Genomic DNA, 19,759 nt, shown 5'->3' with positions numbered 1-19,759 from the left:
TCCTGTCTTATTTTGAACAGAATTTTAAGCCTGAAGATTAAGCGTTAAATTTGGGTTGCCTGAGCCTCCATCTCATGACCCCAGAGTGTCTGGGGACCACTGACTTTCACCCAGGAGGCCGGTGTTCACGTCCTGTAAGATTGTAAAGCCAAACCCTGTTCTTTGTTCCTAAACCCAACCATGTGTTGTTTGTTTTTTAAGGAAAAAAAATGTAATTTCGCGGTGTTGTATCGATGTAGTGCTTTTATTTTGAAGTAGACTGTATGCAAACTGTACATTTCCTGTGAAAACAGAAGTGTATTTTGAAAACAGACAATGCATGTAACAGGCTGAAGTTGACACGGCGTCCCAGAACGTCAACAACCAACACACCCAGGGTACCTTGGACGTCATATGTGGACGTGGAAAGTCCATGACCAAACGTGGACATGTGACGAGGTCACAGTGAGGATGGGTTGGCTTTTGTTGCCGATACCTAATCGTATTTTTTTGTCGACATCTCGGCATCGGCTGTGGCGTCCCAGAACGTCAACAACAGATGCAGGAGGATACCTAGCTCATAATATGTAGACATGAAAGTCCACTGACAAAGCAGTGATGTGTGACGACTCGGGATGAGAACGTGTTGAAAAATCTGCAGTAAAATAAATCCAACACATCCTCACTGTGACCTCGTCACATGTCCATGTTTGGTCATGGACTTTCCACGTCCACATATGACGTCCAAGGTACCCTGGGTGTGTTGGTTGTTGACGTTCTGGGACGCTGTGTCAACTTCAGCCTGTTACATGCATTGTCTGTTTTCAAAATACACTTCTGTTTTCACAGGAAATGTACAGTTTGCATACAGTCTACTTCAAAATAAATACACAGATTTTCCTCCTGGGTGAAAGTCGGTAGTTGTTGGACCCATCCACCACCCCTCCCACCTGTGCTACTCGGACTTCTGCTGCCTTAACTTTTGTTTTTGTCCTGCCACGTTTCCCCCAATGCAGCCAGGCGCCATTAAACAATAACAGCAACCGGCCACATACCATGCCGACGTGAAAGGACGGCTTTTTTCGTCTGTGTCTGACACCAGAAGTCACTGACCAAGCGCCGGATTTCGACAACTTTCGACAACAAGTGAAACCAGGTTGAATAAATACAAAATGCAGCCATTTAAATGTGTATGCCCCTCCCCAAATGCTTAAAATTATTTGACATGCCTCCCCCTTTTTGCACCACCCCCCTCCCCCCTCATAAGTAACGAACAGTCCCTAACTTCACTTCAGGACCTTTGAAACATTTTTACAGTGTGGCGTTGCTGAATCCTTCCTCCTCCTCTGCGGGACACCACTCACAGGTTAGTCAGAAAATATAGATGTATTTTTTACCTCTCCTTGAACACACAGCTGCCTGTGCTGTAACTTTCCAGCAGGTGGTGCCATTGAGCCATAGATGCCCCTCCTCTCTCGCCGTAGAAGAAGAGCTGCAGCCCCTGTCAGCATCAGCACCACCAGCAGAGACGTCTCCCTCCTCCGATCCTCTCCTCCTCCTCTCCGTCCACTGCGGAACATCGGCCTGTTCTCCTCCCGTCCCTCCGCCAGCGGCACACCCGGCCCGCCATGGACAACTCCGGCAAAGAGAAGGAGGCCATGCAGCTGATGGCTGAGGCCGACAAGAAGGTCAAAGCGTCCGGATCCTTCCTCGGGGGGATGTTCGGGTAAAGGATGCTCTCATCCTCTGTTTACCTCTCTCTCATTTTGGATATGGTGGTGGTGGGGGGGGGGGGGGGGTCCCTGCACGCGGGGCCTATCGCAGCCTTTAAATTCTTTAACGGAGCAAATCGTTTTAATAATCCTATAATACAGTTATGAAACCACTGTGTGTTTCTGTGGCGCTCAGTAATGACCGTCAGAGGCCTGATCAACCCCTGCATTCATCTGTTGTATATATTATTATGGGATATTCCTACAATCTGCTCCATACATCCCTGCAGGAGCTGCTCGCTTCCTCTGTGACACCGTGTCCTTCTCACTCATCTATACACAAACTGTCACAGCGCATTTTATTTATTACCAGCCGTGTGCTGAGAATAAAAATGTGAGCAGTCATCGCAGATACTGTGGCCCGCTGCTGTCCCGCTGCTGTCCCGCTGCTGTCCCTGTCACGCGACAGAAATGTGAAGGTGGCACATCGATGCAGCTGCGGGAGGAGAGCGGGCTCGCACAGAGCGGGAGGCCGGGGAGGGATGCAGGGATGCGCGGAGAGGAGCGAGGGATCAGGCGGTGGTGATGGAGGTGATGCGGGGGTTGGTGTGTGTGTGTGTGTGTGTGTGTGTGTTTGGTGTGTGTGGGCTGGGGCCCTTCATGTGTGGGAGGGGCGGATGTTTACATGTAAAATGGAAACACTGGAATATAAATTTTGGTATGACGTAACCTGATATAGATAGATAGATAGATTAACTGATTGATCAAATGACTGGTCGACTGGTTGATCGATTGATTATGGCCCCTTTCCAGAGACATATTAGCCTGCATCAATACCTCACTGTCATTCTGTTAAGCACTTTCAACCTTACTAAAACCTTATATTTTATAAATGTACAGTGTGTTTTGGATGTTGCATGTAAATGTGTGTAAACATACAAAATACAACAAAGGGAATATTCAGTGTTTCAAAACCGCCCGATGTCCAAGGTTCATTTTAGAGCTGAAACAGTTCAATGACTCGACACACAGAAAATTAATGGGAAGCTATTTTACAATCAGTTAAACAAAAATCGCCCCAGGGCCTCCATCTAGAAAGGGCCCCCCAACAGCCCCCCCCCCCCCTTCTGGTCACTGTTAGTATTCAATGGAGGTCCAGCAGGGGGCGCTGTGTGCTGTGAGCTCTGTGTCATCACAGTGGCTGATTGTATGTTTTATTAGACATTATAGGTTTGCTTGGTCTCAACAAGAGACACATTATTCACAGCACATGGAGATATCTGCCGAGTTAGTCACAAGGGCCCCTGAGGAAGCTCCGCCCCAACTGTGCTGAGAGTCTAGCTCCGCCCCTGAAAACACGACATTTGAAGACGTCACTCTTTTTTTTACGTTTCCTGATGTTGTGTCATGGCACATAATTAATGAAGAAAATAATCCACAGATTTACTGATACTGAAAATACGTCTTAGCTGCCTGTCGCCCCGACTGAAATTATTCAAATTACAGTTTATTCTCAATTTTATTTTGATTGAATTTCATTTTTATTTGATCTGATCTGATTTATTTTATTTCATTTTTTATGTTAATTAATTTAATTTAATCTGATTTCACCTCATTTTCAGATTTTTTTTAAAAAATTTTTCTTACATCCCAGGACGTCAACTGTTTCACATAAACACACGTAATATACAAAAATACAAAACAACATTTAACCAAAAAACTAAACCACATAACAAACAAATACATCAAATTACATCAGACATTATGAAAAGTGGACGCAGTGCAACACATTAATCATTCTCCATTCAGTGATCGACCCAAGCACGCCGAGGACCAACTTTTATTTCAGAAAACATGAGATTTAAAAAACAAAAAACAAAATGTTTTTCCCAAAGAGACAAAAGAACTGTTAAAACATCAACCATAAAAGAGCCATTGAACAATAACCATCACTTGTCAGTTTGATTAATACTCTTATAACCAGTCTGATCAGACAGGAGCTGAAAACGTAGATACACTGTGGGTCTCAAACGTTTCTCTTCATCAGGGAGCAAACTGTCAGACGTAATAAGACACAGTTAGTTTGTTAGTTTGACTTCTGACGTTTTAAATCCAAATTTAAATCTTGTCGCTCCCTTCAGATCCACCCACCACCACGCTGTGTCCACATTTTACATCGCCACCATATCAAATCAATATAACAGATAAACAACATCCATCAATAACAACTCTGTGATCAGGCAGCTTCCTCTAACTTCAGAACTCAAATGGATCACATCTGTTTCCCCACACGGGACCAGCATGTGTTATTAATGAGCTCAGAGTTAAGAGACGAAGAAAACTTATTTGGGGTCATTTGGTGGTTTTGGCAGGTTGAGACGATCCACTGCAGAAAACATGAGATTCATTTGATCAATAATGTTCATATAATGTCCCTCTGAAGAGGACAGGTGCTTTGTAGAGCTGGCATAAGATACTTAGTGAAGAGAATATCCTAAAATCTAATGTGATCAATCAGTCAGACTGAATCTTATTGATAAACAGAGTTCTGGTTTGTGACTCTGGGACAGTATGCAGGCTCTGCATTATCAGCTTAATGAACTTGATTTAATATCTCTGTTGTTGCCCAGTTTCCTGCAGCAGCAGCAGGAGATGCTGACTGTCACACTTTTACTTGAAGTGAACAACAAAATGGAGGAAATCCACTTCCTTCAACCGTCCACAGCTGCACAGAGACTTTAACTTTATTGATCCAATAGCGGCATGAACATATTCAAGTCTGTTATGGCAATGAGATTACACACTTGTTATGCCCTTAAGGTATTGCACTTTACATCCACGCTCTCTATGATTGATTGATTTTTATTTTGTGTCATGCACATTTACATGTGCCCCTCAGGGGTTTACGAGACACAGTTACAGTGACGTCACAGTAAACGATCCAGAGTGCATCTTATTTTACTGCTCAGTCCAGGAACTGAAGACTCTGCCTTCTGGCTCAGACATGGCAAAGAAATTCAGCCACCAAAAAGGTTCCCCCTCTGACACAAAGCTCAAATTTATCATGATCATCCAACCAAAAGACGTCAACATGGATAGAGGTCATATTACTGAAAAGTACATTCTTTAAGTCTTCATATACGGGACAGTAAAACAAGAAATGAACCTCATTCTCAACTTCATTCTGGAGTGGTGTTAAACCTTCTCTAAAGCCCCGTCTCCACCAAACCCTTCAGTCCAGTCCCTTTGGAACCAGCAGTGACCCTTCAGACATGGTACCTAGACCCTCGGTGTGTTCAGACAGTCCTCTTAAATGTGGGCGGGGTTGTTGTCACTCACTGCTCCGTCCAGCACTCGCTGTATTTCCTCATCAGCGGTGACACAGATGGAAGTCTGCACCTGGTTTATCGTCCACAGAACGAGGCTGCACGCCCACATTTTCACAACAAAATAGAACAGGCTGCAGTGAGAGTCTCTCTCCATGGGATATTTAAAAATAGCAGCTTTGTGCATTTAGTCCTTCTCAGGCAAGCTCAGGGGTTTAGTGTTGCTGTAGCCCACAGGAAGTGAGGATTAGAATATATGACCTTCACATAATCCGCTCCAAATTAATCTATATTTTTAAAGTCATTACTAAAAGTGTGTGTCATATAAAAACTAAAGTGATGGTCAAAGTTGTCACAGTAAAATTTAAGGTGTGCTGATGGATTCACGTCATCAACTCATGCATTGAGTAACATTACAAGTTAACGTTCCACCTTAAAAGTTGCCGGCAGTCGGCCCAGTGAATGAAGTTATTTTTTTCTCTTTCATTTTATAGTTGTCGTTTACTGATGTATGAACAGAGGTTACATAAAACCAGAGTGAGCGTCCTCTACTGACCAATCAGACTGCAGGGTTTCTAGCTCCACCTTTTAGTACCAGATCTGTGTGCTAGGTACCCCAACAGAGGGGGGACAAAACATGGGGACGCTAAGGAACGCTTCTGTTGGTACCATCCACAACTTTCACTGTGGAGACAGAAAAAAAGTGAACCAAACTGAACTGAGCCTTTGTCTTTTGTTTAGATTATACTTCAACACAAGGTGCCACACTGTAGCTGTTCTTTATGAGGCAATACGTTCATAGTTTTGGTTTGTACCATGAGTCAACAGATCGTATTTCTCTAAACATGAGAAACATGTCACTCCTAATCTCCTGAATATCACACGTTAACCTGTTCTGGAACATAAATGACAAGTTGTTTAAATAAAATAATGATTTCAGCTCATTAGCCCACAGATGACAGTGGGAGATGTCCTGATTAAATATGTTTTGGCGAGTCTCTGATCCGACATCTTCAAATCTATTCCAAAGCCGAAGCATTTGACGTTTATGTCTGATGTTTGGAGGTTCCCATCCCATATCTCTACTTATGGCCAAAACTGAAATAAATTTAAGGACTGCCAGGAAGAATCGAATCGCTCTATAATGCATCATGTTACAACCTGTATATTCTCAGAAACCCCAAAGCTGACTGACTGAGCTGCAACACTGACAGGTCCTGTAAATGTCATGTGCTCATCCAGTGTCAGGACAGGATATTTATACTAGTCAATTAAAAAAAAAGAACTTCTTTCCACTGATTCTGAAATGTACTATTTGTCTTGATTTACCACTCGTCTCTCTGTCTGCTTGACTCGCTGTCCTCCGTGTGTTTCGTCTTCTTCAAATAGACGCCGAGCTGCAGAGCCAGAGCTCTGTCCCATATACAGAGACGTAAACACCATGTAAACTAGTTCATGCTACAGTCACGTGGCCACGAATCACATATACAGTCGGCTACGTGAGAATCAGATGCTCAAAATCTGAAACTGGAGTTTTATTTCTGGTCGTAGAGCCTTAAAAAACATCAGATTTTTGCCTCATAGGAGGCGAAATGCGATTTTAGGGAGAAAGCTGCAGGGTGAACGTGTCCTCAGCTGACCTCCACAGTGATGTCATACAGCTGGACGATGCTGCATGTGAGTTTATGTTCGTGCTTCATGACAGTTTGTAACGTTAAAGTTAAGATGTTGTCTACATCACTGATTCGTATGAATAAAATAAATTATGTAAAAGGGAAATGATTCATCCTGATTGTTTTTGCCTTGTGTGTGTGTGTGTGTGTGTGTGTGTGTGTGTTATAGGGGGAACCATAAGGTGGAGGACGCCTGTGAGATGTACGCCAGAGCAGCCAACATGTTTAAGATGGCAAAGAACTGGAGCGGTATGTGACACAAACACACACACACATGTCACACACTCGCTCTGCATGATGAACAGAAAACACACACGTGAATCTGTGCACCGATAAACAAACTCCCACACACACACACCCACACACGAGCACACATTCACATTTTTCAGGATATAAATGATTAAGTCACCTGCAGAGAGACTTACATTACCACATGCAGCAGTAAGAGCTTCACACACACACACACACACACACACACACAGCTCGTTCACATTCACATTCGGGAGTGTATCGATAATAAGTGAGACCTTGGTGGCTGCAGAGACCAGTGTGTGCACGAGATAGGACAGCTGTTCCAATAATAGCTGGTGCTGTGCAGAATTTAGCTGTTCAGATGTGTGTTTGATGGTTCTGCTGCCTGAAGTGTGTCGACAGAGAGAACAGACAGTGAGAGGGACGATTAAAAATGAGGAGTGTTTGGTCAAAAGCAGGAGACTGAATTTCTGTGTGTGTGTGTGTGTGTGTGTGTGTGTGTGTGTGTGTGTAGCTGCGGGGAATGCATTCTGTCAGGCTGCTCGGCTCCACATGCAGCTGCAGAACAAACTGGACTCGGCCACCAGCTTCGTTGACGCCGGCAACGCCTACAAGAAGGCCGACCCACAGGGTGAGCGTCACTGTCTGACACACACGCAGCTGATTCATTCAAACATATTAAAGTCTATAAATCTCATATTGCTACTCTTTCCAAAAAACACCACTGGTACCTGACACATGTATGACGTTTGTTCTGTTCATGCTTGGCTAAAAGCAAATAAACCAGTGGATACACACGGTGCCGTGCACAGACATTATGCAGGGCAGGTGCACAAGTAGAAAAAAAGGTATCTCTTCCATCTTTGGAAGTGATGGTGCAAAAAAATAAATAAATACATGTGTTTGCACGCTGCTGGGAGGTTTCTATCTGCCAGCACCAGAGGGTTTTTAAGGCCCAAATACATACAGTACATTTGTGCACAGTCATGAGCAGGGAAATGTCAGAACAGCGCACATATGAGGTGTCTAAATATCTATATTGTACACACTCAGCTGCTGCTACACATTAGTGTTCTAACAAACAACACCACACTGTGCACACTTTAGTCATCTTTAAATTAAGGCTGCTTTCACACCGGCCCTGTTTGGTTTGGTTCAATCAAACTACAAACAAATGAACTCTGGTGCGGTTGGTTTGTGGTGAGAAGGTGTTGCGACCTGGATGTGAAGCAACTGCAGTCACATGACACATTGTTTGTGTTAAACATGAGCATGTTACAGTCCTGGAGGATTATTAATGTGCACCTCCTCCTGTACTGCCTTAATATGCACATTCAGCACATCCAATGCATCAAAACATTGTTTTCTAGTTGGAGCCGCGCCTCGTTTTCAAACTGTATGGTTTGACTAAAATGAACAATGACAGCAATATAGTCCACGATGAGCAGCGCTAAAATCAACCTGCGTAGTTGTCCCTCCATTGTGACATTAGAAAGTGTCACATTTATCTTGCAAGTGTACTCTTCTTCAACGTTTGCTTTACTTCCTGGATTTTTCCCACATGGAAATTCTGACCAATCAAGAGTAGCTTTCTCACACAAGCAATTATACAACTTTGGAACAACATGAGTCCCTGATTCAGACCAGAGCAGACCACTCTAGGGCTGACAGTAGCCTTAATAACATCACGATCAACGAATCTTGACATGAAACTGAAAAACACTCTTCTCTGGATAAATTAATTCATAAACCAACCTACCATCTAAACTAGGCCTGTGTTCACTTGCAACAATCAGGCTGAGCACATTCTCCTCTCCCTCCTCACTCTATTTTCTCTCCTCCCCTCAGTTTGTTCTCCTCCTCTCCTCATGTGCTCATTCTTGTGTTCTGAGACATGAGACGTGCACTGCTCTCCTTCTCTGTGTCATTTTGTTTGATGTAATTATCAGAGACACAACCTGGGAGACATAAACATTATTTCAGGAAGTGGGAAAGCAATTCAGCATCTGTCTCCACTCACACTGGACAGTTGATGGAGCAGAATCTGGCAGACTTCACACCAGACTAGTTTACTTATTGTTAAACTTAACGATGGGTTATTGCCTAAATCAGCCTGGCTGTATCGAGGTGTTTTAATAGTGGTTTATTGTCACAGCAGTGACAAACAGTACTGAGACTGAGGGCAAACACGGTTGTTACCTTGCTGTCCATTAAGGCAGGTGAGGGAGACGTGATGCTGTTCTGCAGGACGCTTGATTTGTGTGCGTTAACTGTAGTGGCTGTGACAACAAGTGAAGAGAGAGGAGGGAGGGCCTGAAGCTCCTACAGTCTCACAGAATTAAAAACTCAAATGCAACACGCTTTTAATGGAGAACTGACACCATGTGCTGAACTTAAAAAAAAACAAAACATAGAATTAGAAAAAGAAATGGGAAAAACATCTTGCAAAAAGGTCACTTATCTCAACAGAGACCAAAAGCGCAGGAACTCGAGCACCACTTGGGGTCTATCTGTGCACGTGCCTGGCAGCAGCAGCAGTTGATTTTAATGGACGTGCATCAGGAAATGTGTCATGCTGCAACCGTGTCCCATGTATTTAGCCCAATAGGTTTAACATAGACTGTGCAGAATACAATACGTACTTGTCGGTGAAGATTCTCAGTCATCCAGGTCATGGTAATCGTAAGTGCTAATCAGAGTGGGTGAAAATTTCCGCTCCTCGCTTGCAGACCTGTCACTTTGCGCCGCTCGTCTGCTCCGCTTGGTTCTGCGCAGTCTTCGCTCCGATCCACTTCACTCCATCATAAATTTTATCCCGCTCCACTCACTCACCACTCCGCTCAAAAAAACTGCGTTGTACTACCCTAACCTGTAATCTTCTATTCACAAATAAAACATGAGCTTGGTAGATTCTCTGGGGAAGCCCTCTCCCCTCTCCCCGCAGTTAGGGACTGTTTTCCACGGTACTGCTGCTGGGCAGGGTGGAAATAAGTCAAAGTGTGGAGGAGACGGACCGGGTTAAGCGGCTGACCTCCGGGGAAGCCCTCTCGCCTCTCCCCGCAGTTAGGGACCGTTCTACAAGGTACCGCTGCTTCTCTTCTCAGTTTCTTTTCTGAAGTACACAGTAAACTCCATAGTTTTGAAAGAAAAAAGTGTGGGTGTGCGCAAGTGCAAAGATGCATTCTGGGTGGGGCATGAGCGACCGGAGCGAAATTGGAGCGAGAGATAAGGCTCCGCTCCACCTTTTTAAAAAAAATAGCCGCTCCTCGCTCAACACAAAATCCTCCCGCTCCCCGCTCAGCTCCGCTCCGCTCACATGCTCATAGGCAACTGGACTTGCTTGCGTTTCTTGAAGACGTTTCGCCTCTCATCCAAGAAGCTTCTTAAGTTCTAAATGACTGGTACAAAGTTGCAGATTATAAACCCTGTGTGGGTGGGAACCCCACACAGGGTGTGAGAACCCCACACAGGGTTTACCGTGATGTCACCCATTGGATTGTGGACTGCAGTTTTGAACCTTTGAGTTTGCCGTCTTGTTTTTGGGAGCCAGAGGGGACCATATTTGGGCGAGAGTGTGGAGCCTCAGCCTGCAGTGGCCCAAAACGTAATATATTACTGTAACGAGTTACGTCTGTAGCATGTTACCCCAACACTGATAGTGAGTACTTTTATGTTTGGTACTTTCATATTCTGATGCTGATACTTTTTGAAAACATTTTGAATGCAGTTCTTTCAGTATTTCTACACTGTAGTATTTCTTCTGTTTCTTGACACTGGCTGCCTCACATGTTGAAAAAGGGAAGCCTCTGTATCAAAGTCAGAGTCAGACCCTGCGGAGGTATCGCTGGCAGATTAAATTGGGTCCCTGGGTTGCTCTTGAAAAATTGATATCTGGGTTATGCTGCAGCGGCCCTCCTGCCTCCCTGTGATGAGCTTAATACAATACTGAGGGTTAGCAGGTTAGTCGTCACAGTGGGAGGAAACTCAGAGTTTTAATTTGACTCAGTTTCTTTGTGTTTGTAACATCCAGCGTTTCTCTCTGTTTCCTTCCAGAGGCCATCAACTGTCTAAATCAGGCCATCGACATCTACACTGACATGGTAAGATCTGCCTCAAACATCAAACTGCTCCCTGTGACTGATTTCTCAATAATAACCCTGGATGTGTGTGTGTGTGTGTGTGTGTGTGTGTGTCGGTTACAGGGTCGGTTCACCATCGCTGCCAAACATCACATCACTATAGCCGAGATTTATGAGGCTGAGCTGGTCGATATCGAGAAGGTATATAATTATTTTCAGCCTGCTGTCCTCAGTCTTTTTCATTATGTTTGTTGTTGAATATAAATTATTATTTTCTTATTTTGTTTTCAGGCCATCGCCCACTACGAGCAGGCAGCAGACTACTACAAGGGAGAAGAATCCAACAGGTACATGTGCTGAAACGAACACACACATGAACGCAGCTGAAAAGAATTAGTCAAATAATCCGTCAGTCTGTCAACAGAATATTAACTTGTCTCGCAGTGAAATCTGACAGTGGTGGTGCAGTAGATTTTGTGCACAGTGGTGCAGTGAGTCAGAGTTAAAGGTGCAGCCCTGTAACACCCTGATGAGGTGGTCAGTGAATGATGATGACTCCCACTCCCACAGATTTATCACAGCAAAGCCTGACGACCTTTAACACATAATCCATCATCTAAATGAGCTCGGCCTGGACGATATTACTCTTTATACTTTCAGGAGCATAATGGTGGAAACGTATCAGCCATTAACTTGTTGGTTTCTTTGTGTTTGTTTCAGCTCAGCCAACAAATGTCTCCTGAAGGTCGGACACTACAGCGCTCAGCTGGAGCAGTACCAGAAAGCTATTGAAATCTATGAACAGGTAACAGAGATGGTTTATCAAGTAATGACCACACATGTATACCATCCATCCATCCATCCATCCATCCATCCAGGCCAGATGAGGTATATAATCCCTTCAGCGTGTTCTTGGTCTCCCCCGGGGCCTCCTACCAGTGGGACGTGCCCAGAACACCTCTGACAGGAGGCGTCCAGGAGGATCCTGATCAGATGTTGAACCACCTCAACTGACCCCTTTCGACATGAAGGAGCAGCGGCTCTACTCCGAGCTCCTTCCAGATGTCCAAGCTCCTTACAGATAGCTCCACAAGTACAGACACGCATTAGAGGAAACTAATTTTGGCCGCTTTGGCCCAAGGCATCCCCCAGGGTTCGGTGCTTGGTCCCCTCCTGTTGTTCCTCTACATGCTCCCCCTTGGCAACATCATTTACAGCCATGGTCTTAACTTCCACTGCTATGCTGATGACACCCAGCTCTACATCTCCACTACATCCATCACCACTGAAACTTAGTCCACTCTGACCACCTGCCTCAATGACATCAAGTCCTGGAAGCAGGCCATGACATGATCATCATCGGTCCCAAATCCCTCACCAAAACCTCTCACAACTTCTGCCTCACCGTTGACATTTCCACTCTGTTTTCCTTCCCACACATCTGCAACCTTGGAGTCATTTTGGACAACAACCTCTCTTTCAAAACATATAAATCACATCACCAGTACTGCCTTCTTCCACCTAAAAAAACACAGCTCGTCTCCGCCCATCACTCTCCCCCTCTGCTGCTGAAACGCTCATCCATGCCTTCGTCACATCCAGAATTAACTGTAACAGCATTCTTTATGGAACACCATCCAAACTCCTAAATAAACTCCAAAACATCCAGCGCTCTGCTGCCCGTCTGCGCACCCATTCCCGATCCAGCGATCACATCACCCCTGTCCTTCGACATCCAATACAAAGTCCTCCTCCATAACCAGGCCCCCTCCTACCTCACGGACCTGCTCCACCGCCACACTCCTTCCCACAGCCTCCGCTCCTCTGAGGCCAACCTCCTGACTCCACCACTCAGGACCAAGCACCGAACCTGTGGTAACAGAGCCTTCTCCATAGCTGCCCCCCCTCCCCCTTAAACACATTCAGTGCACCGACCTGTCCTGGGTCAAATCACTCATCAAAGCTCATCTCTTCAAAACGGCATTTAATGTGTGAATGATGTTGTTTGTATTTTATTGTTGTCTGTTTTATGATAGTTTTTAACCCACGTAAAATGTCTTTGAGTACTATGAAATGTGCTCTATAAATAAAATGTATTATTATTATTATTATTATTATTATATCCTGAAGTAAACATTTTTAGGAAACCTTAAGGAGAAGATTTGAGTATGTTTTGTGCAACCAATTTTATTTTTCAAGGAAACCTAAACTCAGACTTTAGGAGTAGAGTCTGCATGTCTTGCTCGCTGGTCAAGATACTGAACCCCAAATTGCTCCGACGGCTCGGTGTGTGTGAATGTTTAAGCGGAGTGGCAGGTGGTACCTCAGCACGGTAGCCTCAGCCACCAGTGTATGAATGAGTGAATGTGACATGTAGAGTTAAAGCGCTTTGAGTGATCGGCCAGGGGCTATACAAGTGTAGGCCCGTTCACCATTTACCGGGCGGTACTGGGCTGGAATAATATTTCAGAAGGGGTTTATGATTTTAAAAAAAATTTGGAACAACTGTCCAACCTGATCACACGCTGCCTTAAATCTCAATGACTGTGTGTGTTTGTATTTCTGTGTGTGTGTTTCAGGTTGCTATGAGCACCATGGACAATCCTCTGTTGAAGTACAACGCTAAAGAGTATTTCTTCAAGGCCTCACTGTGTCACTTCATAGTGGACGAACTGAACGCCAAGGTACACACACACACACACACACACACACACACACAGACAGCCACGTATACACACTGATGTACCAATGCCTTGTGTTGCAGTTGGCCATAGAGAAGTATGAGGAGATGTTTCCAGCCTTCTCAGACTCCAGAGAGCTCAAACTCTTAAAGGTACTTTTTTATTTTTTCATCTCTGTCTCTACATTTTTATTATATTTTTTCATAAAAGGAAACACACTTGGCTCAATTGGCACTTGACACACACGCTTCAATATTAAAATATGATTTATTATTATATTATTTATTATTTAATATTCATAAAGAGCTTTTATTAGGAAAAAAAACATTTATTTTTCCCATATATTGCATTAATATTATATTAAAGGTCATGTTTTGGTTTAAAATACCCAGTTTTGGTGGCACAGTCACGGCTGGAGAAGGGTCGCTGTCTCGATAGAAAACAATCTTAGTAAAAAGCAGATGGCTATAAAGCAGCTGGGAGCAGAACAATGAGTCGCTGTTTGTCTTGAGCTGTGGTCTCTCAGTGACAGCTGATTGGCTCCGAACTGCAGTCGGCAACACGCTGACTTATTAACGTTAATTTTAGCTTGGCTCGTTATCAGCTGGTAACTATCGTCTAGTGGTCTGGTGCACTCTGCAGAGGGAAGGATGGTGAGGCGTTCAAGTGCTGTTCACCAATGCTGACTTGATTGTAGTCTTCACCACAAGACGACAAACATGTCCTTCTCATGAGGTTAAACATTAGCTCTGAGCTCATCTCTGACTATCATCACTCTTTGCCACTTACCGTCTTCACCATGACACCTCGTGAGCTGCTTCCCTCCACTTACACAATAGTACACGTCACACCCTCTCAGGTTGGGATAGTGCACCCAAAACTGAAAATTCAGCCATTATCTACTCACACATATGCCGAGGGAGGCTCAGGTGAAGTTTTAGAGTCCTCACAACACTTGCAGAGATCCAAGGGGAGAGGAGGTAGCAACACAACTCCACCTAATGGAGGCTGACGGCGCCCCAGATTCAAACGTCCAAAAACACATAATTGAAACCACAAAATATCTCCATACTGCTCGTCCGTAGTGATCCAAGTGTCCTGAAGCCCCGACATAAAAAGTTGTTTGGAAAAACGTCAGTTGAACTCTGTTTTTAGCCAACTTTATATATCGGGGCTTCAGGAGCGTATTCATGATTTGCAGAAACGTACAATGCCAACATTTTCCTCTGGGGACTGGGCTGCTGTGATATAAACAGCTGGCACTTCTATGTCATAGCAAGGTTGAAGGTCATCTCAGTGATTTGCAGAAATATGACCATGAAGTCGAGTCCATGAGGGTTTAAAACTCTGTGTTCAAAACATTTTTGACGCTCACACACTCAGCATCACTTGATGTTAGTAAAGTTTCACGTTGTGTCTCCACAGAAACTCCTAGACGCCCACGAGGAGCAGAACAGCGAGGCGTTCACAGAGGCCGTGAAGGAGTTTGACTCTGTGTCTCGTCTGGACCAGTGGTTGACCACGATGCTGCTCCGCATCAAAAAGACCATCCAGGGAGACGCCGGGGACCTGAAATAGACGAGTCTAGAGACGGGGGAGAAAGGGAGGGAGACAGGGGGGAGAAGAAAGATCAGGGAAGGGGGTATTGGTGAATAAATGAAAGGAAAGAAGAATGACATGGCGTTTTTAAGACGTGCTTTGGTGGAAGAAAGTGTCAAAATGAGGATAGACGGAGACACAGACAGATGAAGAGGGGGTATCAGGGAGGGAGGGTGGGACTGAGGGAGTTTACAGTTGTACATATCAGTCTGCATGTGACCCCCCAACTAAATAAGCATCACCTTTAAACCACCTTTAGACGACCCCGTGTCCCTGGTCCTACAGTATTGCTCTCCTAACACTGGACTGAATTGTACTTAAAGAGACAGAAATAACAGGTGAGTGTGTGTGTGACAGAGAGTGTGTGAGAGTGTGTGTGTGTGATCTCTGCAGTAAGGTAATTTATCCACTCTTTGATGGGAAAGTGTGCAGCTCATATCAGATTTAAGGATATATGTTATTAAAAAAGGAAAATAATGTTATTTATGAGATTACTGATATTTATTGTCAATACGGAAAATATTATTTATTGTTTATTCTGGTTCTCAGTGTTACAATTCGTCTTAATATTTTAGGTATTAGCCCCTCCTCTCCCCTCCTTTATTCTCCTTCACCTCCTCTCCTGACCTGTTCTCCCCTCTCCTCCTCCTCTTCCTCCTCTGTCCCCCCTCGTCCTCTCCTCACCCCCCACACCCCGTCAGAGTCAGTGATATCACCCATCGTGACCGGTTTGTGTTCTGGCCAGCGGTTGGTCGGTGCCGTTAGCCACCAGTGCTTACCCCCCGTCACTGCCTCGTTTGTGCATGTCTGTTGTCATGTTGATGTAAGTGTTCTCCGTGTCGTGCTAATGTGTGAAGAACATACATGTAGCCTGGTATCATTTGTGTGAAATCAGTAAATATGTACCTCAGATACCGAGTTGAAATAAAAACATCATCGCTCTGGATTTCTGACTGCTCTCTGGTGCATTGTCAGGCGTGTGGTGTGAATGTAAGCACGTGGTTGTTTGAGGTATTTAAAGCCAAGGTCACATCACGACCGCGGCACTGAATGCAACAACCAGCAGGCCGTGATGTCATCCTGCAGCAACAACTCTTCCCAAAGTACAACATCAGTCTGGACTAAATCAATACTTATAATAATTATAACATAAACAATATTTACAGTTTGTTTTATCCCCCAAAGTGACTTATTTCATTTCTATACCATTTCTGTACTGCAATGTGTTTAACTTTCCCTCCAAAAACTGTATCTATAGGCAGAGAGGCTAAAAGAACTCAGAACTGCACAATCATGTTAATAAAATGATGCAGTTGCTTAATTATGGAGTACCTGTGAGAGGTGACAGCAGGTCCGTGACATACTAGACACTCTGCACTCCAAAATTTAAATATTCTGTGTAAACTCACTTATTTTGTTTTTTTGCTTTATTTTATTATTTTATTTTATTATATTTTTTCATTTTATTACATTTTAGTATTTTATTCTATTTGTTACTGTATATTATTTTGTTTTACTTTACTTTATTATATTGTATTTTTATTTAATTGTATTTTACCTTATTTTATTTTTCATTTCATTACATTTTAGTATTTTATTCTATTTGTTACTCTATATTATTTATTCAAAAACTTTTTAATTTATTTTATTATTTCATTTTATTCCGTTATTTATTTTATTTTATTTTATTTATTATTTTATTTTTATATATATATTTTTTTACTTTATTTTATTAGATTGTATTTTTATTTAATTGTATCTTACCTTATTTTATTATTTTATTTAATTATATATTTTTTACTTTATTTTATTATATTGTATTTTTATTTGATTGTATTTTACCTTGTTTTATTATTTTATTTTATTTTATTTTATTTTATTTCATACCACACAGGTCTCAGCAAATGTACCTGCAACTGTAGGTTTATGACACAACCACAGGAGGGAGCTGTCACATTTAATAAAGTAGGTTATTGAATATTGCTGTGGGCTAATTGCAGAGAAGAAAATTACCATAATTAATCTGTGTATATCACTCCTAGTACAGCAACACAACAAGTAGCACATTACATTATTAAAACATCAGTGAGTCCTTTTAGTTCTATCCTCATTGTGACTACTCATTTGTTTTTATTGACTTCATCAATTCAAATTGTGTCAACATCAGGCAGGAGCAATTATTTTATCATTTTTAACAAAAGAAAAATAAACAGAACAACACAAAAACAAGAGATAGAATTTATCAGCGATGGTGGAAATGATGCACCAACATAAACATAAAAAAACAAACAGAGGCAACATCATAGGCTGGAGAACATTGAGAGAGACAAAGGGTATTATTTTTAAATGGAAAGGCAACAAAAACAAAAGGAGACACCATCAGGTTAACAAATAAGGAGCACAAAGAGGGAGACACATGAAAAGAGCAAAGACCCAAATATAGATGTATTCAGATTTTTAGCTTCACTGGTCAGTTTCTCCATAGGATACATTTCAGTGACTTGAAGTTATTGGCAAAGTTACTTATGAGCAAAGTGAAAGAGGGAGAACATCTGTTCACGTATGAATGTGATATTTACCCAAAATAAAAGTATCTGAAATGTTTGAGTCCAGCTTGTTGATAGAATAGGCTGAACTATGTCAGTGACATGGCTCTAGTCCTCCTTCTTAAAAACACAAATGGTCAATGATGTCATCTTTGAGGGCCAAAAGGTGAAAAGGTCAAATTCAAATTTAAATCTGTCTTGGTGAAAATCATTAACAGGGTTTATTTCATAGGTGTTTCTAGCACATTTTGGGGGGTGATGCACCTCTAAGAATCCCAACACCCCTAAAATTTAAGAGATTATTATATGTGTGTGTGTGTGTGTGTGTGTGTGTCTTCCACATTTTTCTCCTCACTGACTTGGTCAATCCATGTGAAATTTGGCACAGTGGTAGAGGGTCATGGGAGGATGTGAATGAAGCAATATTACATCAATTGGCCAAAGGGGGGCGCTATAGCAACCCATTGAAATGTCAAACTTTGAATGGGCATATCTCATGCCCCGTATGTGGTAGAGACATGAAACTTTGCACAGAGATGCCTCTCCTCATGAGGAACACATTTGCCTCAAGAACCCATGACTTCCGCTTATATAGATTTTCTGCCATTTTGAATTTTTTGAAAAACACTTCAAATGGATCTCTTCCTAGGAAGTTTGAGCGATCTGCATGAAACTGGGTGAACATAATCTAGGGACCAATATCTAAAGTTCCCTCTTGGCAAAAGTTGGAAAACTTACTAAAACTGAGCTTCTATAAGGCAATGAATATTGCGGAGGGCGTGGCTCATCACATAAAGGTGTATAACATCTCAAGGGTTTCACCCATCACCACGCAACTTTGTAGGCATATGACCACACATAATCTGAGGGGACCCCTCCATTGTTGACCCCATCAAACAAAATGGGGGCGCTAGAGAGCTCATTTCTTATCTAGGCCTAACCGCCATATGGATTTTTACTAAACTTGGTAGATATGTAGAACAGGACACCTCAAGGTGGCTGGACCGCACCTTTCCCATGTGAACTACCAGTGCGGCCCACTTTTAAGTCAATACAAGATATAAACACTTTAACTATCTGCCTTTCAACGTGCTACCTCAACTACTAATGTACAGTTTTAGCCCACTAACTATCCCACTATTGGCAATGGTACTACTGTACTTTCAATAAAGCAATTGTACTATCAAATTCACAAACACTCTGTCTGAATACATTGCTCTTCTTAATGGGTTCAGTTGACTATTTAATCTGCAATTTCCTATGACCTGTATCCCAAACACACACCATGTGAAACTGTACGTGGGCAACTGTGCACTCAATGGGTATGGACTAGTATATATATATCTATCTATCTATATCTATCTATCTATATCTATATCTATCTATATCTATATATATATATATTAGTCCATATATATATATATATATATATATTAGTCCATATATAACCAGTGGCCTAGTGGTAGAGTGTCCACCCTGAGACTGGGAGATCGTGGGTTCAATCCCCGGCCGGGTCATACCAAAGACTATAAAAATGGGACCCATTGCCTCCCTGCTTGGCACAAAGTACCTGCTTGGCATCATGGGTTGGAACTGGGGGGTTAGATCACCACATGATTCCTGAGCGCGGCACTGCTGTTGCTCACCGCTCCCTCGGGGGATGGGTCAAATGCAGACAACAAATTTCACACACTCAGGTGTGTGAAAACTTTTTTTTTTTAATTTAATATTATTTTGTTAGCAGAGATGGGCAAAAATACATCAAAATGTATTTTGATACAAAATACCCCTCAAATAAATGTATCAAAATAAAATACATGTATTTTGTATTTTCAAAAACAGAAAATACTTTTTTTCTTTTTCTTTTTAGCAGCGACCTGCAGCTCTATAGGTCACTCTGTCGGTGGGTCCA

At 42.8% G+C, this 19,759-nt stretch overlaps 1 protein-coding gene across 1 annotated transcript; it reads left to right on the top strand.

Annotated features, from left to right (window-relative positions):
• The first annotated feature begins 1,465 nt into the window (after positions 1-1,465).
• On the top strand, positions 1,466-15,369 carry napba (N-ethylmaleimide-sensitive factor attachment protein, beta a). The gene is made up of 10 exons (XM_033635437.2): positions 1,466-1,705; positions 6,860-6,939; positions 7,457-7,573; positions 10,996-11,042; positions 11,145-11,222; positions 11,313-11,368; positions 11,742-11,826; positions 13,601-13,705; positions 13,786-13,854; positions 15,128-15,369. Exons 1-10 carry the CDS (start codon positions 1,608-1,610, stop codon positions 15,278-15,280), a joined length of 888 nt encoding a protein of 295 aa, XP_033491328.1. The 5' UTR covers positions 1,466-1,607; the 3' UTR covers positions 15,281-15,369.
• Positions 15,370-19,759: the final 4,390 nt, after the last annotated feature.

This window comes from Epinephelus lanceolatus, chromosome 17, assembly GCF_041903045.1.
Source record: "Epinephelus lanceolatus isolate andai-2023 chromosome 17, ASM4190304v1, whole genome shotgun sequence".
Taxonomy (NCBI): Eukaryota; Metazoa; Chordata; class Actinopteri; order Perciformes; family Serranidae; genus Epinephelus; species Epinephelus lanceolatus.
Note: the sequence above shows the minus strand (reverse complement) of the source record. Positions and strands in the feature narration are given on the sequence as shown.